Source organism: Pollicipes pollicipes, unplaced genomic scaffold (assembly GCF_011947565.3).
Source record: "Pollicipes pollicipes isolate AB1234 unplaced genomic scaffold, Ppol_2.1 Scaffold_5724;HRSCAF=6776_pilon_pilon_pilon, whole genome shotgun sequence".
In the NCBI taxonomy this organism is placed as follows: domain Eukaryota; kingdom Metazoa; phylum Arthropoda; class Thecostraca; order Pollicipedomorpha; family Pollicipedidae; genus Pollicipes; species Pollicipes pollicipes.
Genome location: NW_023596746.1, coordinates 1,530,114 through 1,538,575, shown reverse-complemented (window position 1 = coordinate 1,538,575; position 8,462 = coordinate 1,530,114). Strand labels below are relative to the sequence as shown.

The window sequence follows — 8,462 nt, the reverse complement described above, 5'->3', positions numbered from 1 at the left end:
ACTCCTTTGTTTTTTGGATGTCACACTTAGTGACTTGCATATTCGTCAATGGCATAATTAGCTCTATCTGTGAGCTAAAGTTGCCCGAGTTGCGGCAATGATCTTGAGGCTCTCCTCATGTGAAATCTAGTGACGAAGCAGCATTTTCCAACAAAGTATTCCCCCAATTTATCTTGACAACGCCACAAGAGATACACTCAAGAAAGTCAATTTTCATATAAAAGAACAAAATTTAGTTTTTTTAGCTGATGAAGATCATTAAATCAGACATCAAATTCCTAATTTCAGTTGGCTTTAACGAACAGTGTAACTCGTAATAGCTCTATCGGTGCGGCCGGTCGGGTTTGTTTGCCTGCTGGCGGAGCGGTCGGGTGGTGCATCGGGATTGCAATGTCGATGGCGGCCCCGACTGCCGTTGTCGTACTTGACAGAGGCAACAACACCACGTGTACTGTGAATCTCCACGGTAAGTAACCTATTTTTCCGCTTAGCAGTGCGAAAGTATAATATTCAGGGCGTCTGCCCCGACAAGGGCTGCGTCTGTGCTGCGCATTGTTTGTCTCCAACCGGGTCAGTTGCCTCACCTGAGGCTCGATGGGCGGTTTTTTTATAAACAGGAAAATGCCCTAGCAAAAAATAGTCTGGAGTGGTTCTCTTTGTCCGTAGCCTTTTATGACTTTTATGGTTGAGGAATTGTGTAACCAAACTGTTCATGTGGTATGGTTTTCAAGTCACCTGCACCTTTTAGTATATTTAAAGCTTGTGTTAGATTCAGCCTATGCCCCTACAATCATGACACCCAGAAAGTATGTTATACCAACCCCAACAAGAAAATGATTGGGATGGATGGGAATGAATACTATTTTGCATGCATGTATATGATAGTCTGGAAGAAACATATAAACTAACCATCTACATATTGAGATTTGACTAAATTCAGTGCCATGAACAGGGGAAGGACCATGGGTATCTCTTTCATTTGTAGTTCTTGTGAGGGCCCTACCCCCTCAACCATGTTGGTTTGGGCCGCCCTATGTTGGGTTGGGGCCTTCCTCCCAATGTTTTTGGCTGCAACATACAAATAAATATAAAAATTGACCATCACATCCAAGAGTATTTCATTTGATCTTACTGCATAGCAGGCTGACCATGGAGGATGGGCAGAGGTGACTTGATCCCCACAAGCTCAAAATCATTTTCCCAAATAATGGGTAACTGAAGGGCATGACAACTAAACCACTTCATGGATGCCATGTTTTGCCCATCAAATGTTTGTGCAGAAGTGACATACCTATGGTAAAGAAACTTGAAGCGAGCCTCAGAAACTATTGTGCGAAGCATACTCTTCAGTGAAAAGTAGTTTAGTCTTGGCCTTTGTCTGCCCTTCATAGTTGGCCCATGTTTGATGGAATTAGCTATACTTCTAACCTCATTGATTTTGCCATGTCACTTTTACTGCTCCGAGTTGCTATGTTGGCAATATCTTGCCAGGCTTTTGGCAAATTCTCCTGTAGCAATAAGCCAGTCAGTGAGTGGTCTTTGTTTCCAGAATTATGCCTTGTGCCTTAAAACACATTTTGTTACAAGGGGCTCCAGAGAATTCACTTAGCTTAAAAGTCATAAGATGGAGGAACTATTTATTAATTTATTATTATTAATGATAATTGTTAGGATTTCAGGTTGATGCACTGGAACTATGGTCACAGATTGGGCATGGCCAGGCAGTCTAATTTTATTTACATATTTAATGAGATAATCAAGGCCCCTTACCTCCATCATGCCACTTATTCAGTCCTGTAGACATTTAGAGACCTAACTCTTTGGAGTGCCCATGAAATGATCAGAGTCTTTGAAAAGGGGAGGTTGGGATTCAAAGCAGTTCATAATGCTGACAATGATCTTTGTGCTTGGGTCTGTAATAGGGTTTACATAATTGTCTCAGGATCTAACCAAAAAATCAATGTGAGGCCCATAGGTTCTGAAGTAGCTCTCTGATATAATTGCTCCTGAAACAGTCAAGAAATGTCCTAAATCTTTAAAAGTAAGGCTGGGGAGGTAGCTAGGTGCATGCAACACAGCCATAACTTGTTAAGTCTCTGTCTAGAGATTGTGTTCATTGTTTATAGGAATTATTACTGGGTTTTCTGTAAGTGTGAAGATGATGAGGTACTTGTGCAATATGATAGGGTAAGTGATACAAACTGCTTAGTGTACAAAGGTCAGACTGGATTGGAACACATTGTTATTCACAGTACCCTCACATTGACTTGTGACAATGTGTCAAATGGATGAAATATATGTGTCTGTATCCTAAAAACAAAATGACTTTTTTGCCTTGAGCTAAGGAGAATAAATATACTGCATGCACATCCACCATGCCAGTGTCTATGACAGCAATATGATGACACAGCTGTCTAGGTCCAGGCTTGGGCATGAGTGCTGTGCCCTGGCTGCTGTGGGTCAAACAGAATGACATCTGACAGCATGTACCTTTTGCTAAGTTCATCCTAGCTAGTTATTTTTAGGTGTAATTTGTTCTTGCATATGACCACTGTGTGCGTCTTAGGCATCCACAACCGTAATAAGAAAGTTTTGACTATTGTCTCAGCAAGTGTTTGAAAGTTGTGTGTAGTCATGTCTAAAATCTCAATGCCACACAGGGGCTGTTTTGTTGGAATGGCTGCATTTGCTGAGAAGCACAAGCATATGCTGAGGGCATTTGAGCTTGGATGTTTTCATGCTTTAATTTGCATTTTCTTATACTGATCTTGATCATAGTATAATGATTGTATCAGACAGTTGGCATGGTAACCCCATCTCTCTAAAAAGTTCTGACCTTATGCCCTTGGCCATGGTGTCAAATAACAAACATTGAGTATCTAATAAACAATTAAGTTCATTGGAGCTCTTTTTCTGCAGATTTATTTATGCCCTAGCTTCAACAAAATGCACTTTGAGTTGAAAACTGCAGCACTTTGTACCATCATTGTATTCCTAGAAAAGTTATTCTCATCATGCATTTGAAAGCATTTAGTTATTGAGGAGCAATTGAATGCTTTGGGGATACTACAAACATGCCTTATTCCAATTCTATGGTGTGTGTGCTCTCAACTAGAGATACAGAAGCTGGGTATGACATGTCATATACACGCTTGCTTCCAATGTTGAGTCTAGAGGAGCTGCTGCACGCCAAATGTGCGCTTGCTCCTGGTGTTGGCCCAAAGTGACTGCTGCATGCCAAATGTGCACTTGCTCCCGATGTTGATCCTAGAGCAGCTGCTGCGTGCAATATGTGCACTTGCTCCCAGTATTGAGCCCAAAGCGGCTGCTGCGTTCCAAATGTGCGCTTGCTCCCGATGTTGATCCTAGAGCGGCCGCTGCGTGCAATATGTGCACTTGCTCCCAGTATTGAGCCCAAAGCGGCTGCTGCGTTCCAAATGTGCGCTTGCTCCCGGTGTTGATCCTAGAACGGCTGCTGCATGCCATGTCCAAAGTCCATTAGTTATCTTTTAGACGCCAGTGCTGTACTTGGCCAAGCGAGATCCAGTAAAGCTATTTGGATCGTCAGGATATTGTAAGGATGCTTGTTAGAATGGTCCATAGAAGATTGCCGCGGGAGATTAGGGGCGATTAGCGGTGACCGTGGGAAGTTCGCAGAACAAGGGCGTAATGGCGGACATTCATTGTCATACAAGTCAAAACTCTGAAAATTCAATATTTGTTATGTGCCTGTATGTTGGCACCATTCCGGGAAACTTGGGTGTGAAGCAAAGAAAGCATGATTATGCAGCAGGCCTTTCACAAACTAGACTGTTTTTTCCAAGTTTCCAGCATTTGTCCTTCTAACAAATGCGTGTCACAGCTTCTGCGTATCATAGCGCTCTGGGCATTTTGAACAATGTTTTGTTTGCTCTGCTTGTGGCTGATCACATTATGAGCAGAATCTCTGCCCCTTCTGTTGCAATTTTATTTATGTGCAACAATTCATGTGTGCACATGGAAGTACACTCTGGTTGATGTGCAACGTGGCCTTGAAGGTTTTGTCGATTCATGTTAACCATATGCGTTGTTTCAGGTGCCACAGTTGTATCATGGCGCGTTAACAACCAAGAGCAGCTGTTCGTCAGGTAAATGATTATTTGGACGGTGTGTTTGTGTTCGCAATCCATAGCATCAATTGTTTTGAAGTGATGTCTTTGTAATATTATGGGTTGCAATATCTTGTACTGCTCGAGAGGACTCGCATCAGTCCAGCGGCCCGGTGTATTGTCAGATCTTCAATTTGTAATACACACATGCGCACGTACACGCATACGCATGTATATATATATATATATATATATATATATATATATATATATATATATATATATATAAACATGCATGTGAGAACCATTCCCGAAATCTTCTGTCTGGCGTAAGTCTGTTTTGAACATTCAGCAGTCGTCATTTGAAATTTGTGGGGCGAATCCTCGAGTGGTGAAAACATTGTGTGAAAAATTATGAAGTTTTCTGAACTATTATCGCCATTGCATTGCCTCCCACCCCTGTACCCGTGCAGCTGATTCCGTTTCATTCCTTGAAGTGTGTTTATTCAGGTTTTTGAGCGCGCTGAGCACTGGGGTCATATGGCCCCCACAGTGAGTGTGTAGCATCAATAAGTGAATGCACTATTGTTTTCAGCAAACAAGCACTGTTTGACGGGAAGAAGGCTATTCGTGGTGGCATTCCGATAGTTTTCCGTGAGTACTCTTCGCCATTATCGGATGGCGTATTTGGCGAGACATAACGACGGCTGGAGCAGGAATCGGTCGGGGACGTAAGCGGTTGCTTGGCCTGTCACGTCGCTCTTTTCATGACTGCGTTCTAGAGCCCGGATCCGTGATCTGTGGTCATTGTCGTTCCCAATTTTCGTGGGGATTGCTATTTGCCCCTAACGAGTGACGTAGTTTATGTGATGGCTACGCGACATCAGTGTTCGGCACTCGTGCCACCTGTGCATGGGGCGTGCGCCTGCGCTCTGGCGCGTGCTGCTGCTCCGCTATGGCCGCTCTGACCTGCTGGACCCGCGCCGGGCAGCCCACTTCGGGCCGTGGCCGCTGGGGCCGCAGCACGGGTTCGCGCGCACCAGCCGCTGGCACCTGGAGAAGGCGCCCGAGCGGCTGCCCTCGGGCGACATCGAGGCCATCTTCGTGCTGATGGACAGCGAGTACACGCACCAGTTCTGGAAGTACTCGTGAGTGTCGCGCCTGCCCGCGTCGGACTGTGCGGCCGCGGAGCCGCCCTCGGCCCCCGGTGGCAGTCGGGGCCGGTCCGGCGCCCGCCGCCCGCCGCTGGCCGGTCCGCTGTCTGTCCGGTCCCGCTCCCCGGGCCAGCCCCGCTGTGTCGAGGCGGCCGCTCACCGCGTCACGCTCGGCTCTCTGCGCTGTCATGCCCTGTCATGTCCGGCTCGGGTCTGCGGCCGTGACCTTGGCTGCATGCCCGGTGGTGCTGCCTCGCTGCCGGTGTCAGGTGGCCACTGTCCATGTGAGCTAGAACATGAAGCGCACTGGGCGAATACGATCAGATTCGTGCAACTGGTTCGCATCCATGCTATTACGCAATGTCAAAAAAATGCGTCCGACCTTGTGCGCATGATAGCACACATGCGACTCTCCCGTCGCCTGCTCACCCCACTCCGTCCCTACCCTCCCCTCCCCTTTTGCCGTGGTCCTTGTGTCAGCAGCCGCATGCCACCCCTGCCTGCCGTTCCATGCCGCCGTGCACCTGACGCGCTGCGCTGCCCGTGCCTTCGGCAGGTTCCGTCTGACCTACCGTCTGATCCTGCGCGAGAAGGAACTGCACTTCAACATCGGCGTGTACAACCCGCTGGGCTCGCAGGACACCTTCAGCTTCACGCTGCTGCTGCACACCTACTTCAAGTGTCCGGACGTCAGGAAGTGCCAGATCACCGGCATGCACGGCTGCACGTTCATCGACAAGGTGGGTGAGATTGCCGCCGGCCGCGGCCTGGGGGCTGCTGTGACAGTCTCTATCACACCATACGGGCCATTGATCACTGAGACGTGTGAGCGGTGCTGGCTTTGCGATATCCTCGGCGAAGGCTGCGGTGCGTATGTCTATTTTGGGCGCCGTAAGGCGTCAAATAGGGTCAGAGTACTCGGGATGATTACATGGGATGAGGAAAGGCGCTAGCGTAGTTTCCACAGGTCTGCTAAATTGCCGGCTTGGAAGCCTGATGAAAGGCACGTTTGGTGACCCCAGAACCAGGCGTGATCGAATAAGGCGGAAAACGTCCCGTCTCAGGCGGTGCTGTCGCTATCCGCGCGCTCACGCCTCATGCTGTTTGGGTGAAACCGGACACGCCTTATCTACAACTGGGCGGACATGAGGCGGTTTTCTCGGCGTATCGCCGCCGCCGCCTCCGCCGCCTGACGGAAGGGCGCTGCGGGGGTGGCGCCGGGGCGGCGTCGCGTCGACCAACGGCTGACCGTGGGCGGAGGATGTGGCGCTCGTGCGTGGCCCGCTCAGTCTGTCGTCCCCCAGAGATCTGGCTACCATAGGCTGACTGTCGACAGCCGGATACGTTGGAACCTCATGGATGTATGTAGGGCTGTCTAACCGCTTGTATCGAGTGTCGCTGGCTTGAAGTGCTGGCCAAGCATGTACAGTTGTTCCCGGCTGGTGTCCGTGCCCCTCCGGACCTGACTATGGCCGGGCCAGGCCGTTGTGTGCCAACACCGCGGTCGCTAACCGTGTCGCACTGACGCGTGACGTAACCACGAGAGCGCGTGCCGGCCGGCAGACCCGCGACGGCGCCGTGTACCAGGAGGGCCGCGACGTGGTCATGATCAACGAGTGGACCGACCGCATCTACCAGAACACGCCGCAGGAGCACATCATTACCAACGTCGTCTCCGGCCGCAAGATGCGGATACAGAAGTTCAACCTGCCTGACACCGGTGCGTGCGCTGGGGAGCGGCGCGAGCTGACACCGCGGAAGGGCGGGGACCGGCAGGCTGGCGTGAGCTGTGTGTGCTGGGCTGTCCGGAAAGAGCCGGAAGGTGACTCACGTGGTCCCGAGGGAGGGTCAAGGTGTGCGTTGTTTGTTGTTCCAGACGTTTGAATCTCTTCGGGTAACGTTCGCCCTATGTATTTGTGCGGTTATCTAGAACTCGTCTGACCCTGGCTTCTCATTGTTATCATTATTTTTTTAGTGCTTTGCTGAATGGTGTGGACTCCTTGAGAGCCTTTCTCTGTGAAAAGCGGCGTGCAGTGACGCCCGAGGCGAACGGTTTCACGGCGGCATAGGTAACGATACTAACAGCTAGAAACACTGACCAGAGGTCTTAACTTTTGACGTGAGCGTTACGCTTCATCATCAGCGGCGTGCAACGCCTTGAGAGCCTCCTCACATATATTCTGTGCTCCATCCTCAGCTGCCTTAAGCTCTTGGAAATTGACGTGTGATTTCCAATGTGCTTTTCCCAGTGGTCTGGAACCCGTGGGAGCACAAGGCCAAGGAGATCGCCGACTTCGGTGACGAGGAGTTCCCGAACATGATCTGCGTGGAGGCGGGCAACGTGTCCACGGGCATCATCCTGCCACCAAACACGGTGTTCGAGGCCTCCCAGATCCTGCAAGTGATGTAGGGCCAACGACTCGGCGCATGGTAATAATGGTCAGCTCAGGAACTGTTGAACTCTGATTCTTTACCGGTAGGCTAGTGTTGAAGCTTGCCGGCGGCGGGGGCGTGGCGGCGCGCGCGGCGGCGGCCGCCGTCCCGGCCCCGCCGCGCCGGCCGCCGCCTCCCGCCAGCGCCAGGCCCAGGTCGTCTTGTTAGCTACTGACCGCGTGCGAGCTTCGCTTCGCAATTTTCTCTGTTAACCGTATGTTTGGTCGACAAGCGTGCGTGGTGCGAAGGCTCTTGTGCGTATCTGCCCGCGTGCGGACATTTTGGCTTTCCTGCGCTTTTCGTGAGGCTGGCTGAGCAGCTTGTTGCGTAGGCGCGCGCTTGGCGGGGGCGGCGCGCGGCGCGGGGGCCGCGAGGCGGGCGGCCGCGCCCGCTCGCCCGGCCGGTCGGTAAAGTGGCGCCGCGCGGCCGACGCCGCCGGCGCCAGCGCCCGTTTGTGATAGCGCGGAGCCTAGCGTCCGCGTCTAGACCTAGCCGGGCGGCGGCCGCTCGCGCGCCCGCCGCGCCGCCCCGCGCCGCCGCTTCTGAAGCGGGCCACTGCCGCCGGTGTGTGACACTCGTGAGGGCGCGCCGCGGACAGGCTCCATAGCCGGACGGCCCGCGCGCGCGGTGCCGCCGCTTTTTAGATGCATTTAGCCGGGGCACGGGCGAGGTGCGCGGCCGAGGGCGGACACTACAACAATCTCAGGGCAGCGACAGTGGCGTACACGGGGCGGCCGGCCAGCCGGCGAGCCCGTGTCGCAGCTGGCGCGTCTGATCAGGCATCGGT

General features: G+C 51.6%; 1 protein-coding gene across 1 annotated transcript; it reads left to right on the top strand.

Annotated features, from left to right (window-relative positions):
• The first annotated feature begins 341 nt into the window (after positions 1-341).
• On the top strand, positions 342-8,034 carry LOC119102619 (putative glucose-6-phosphate 1-epimerase). Its single transcript, XM_037226062.1, has 7 exons — positions 342-466; positions 4,076-4,127; positions 4,684-4,742; positions 5,080-5,236; positions 5,799-5,982; positions 6,806-6,962; positions 7,492-8,034. The coding sequence occupies exons 1-7, from the start codon at positions 391-393 to the stop codon at positions 7,650-7,652; spliced, it is 846 nt and encodes a 281-aa protein (XP_037081957.1). The 5' UTR covers positions 342-390; the 3' UTR covers positions 7,653-8,034.
• The last annotated feature ends 428 nt before the right edge of the window (positions 8,035-8,462 follow it).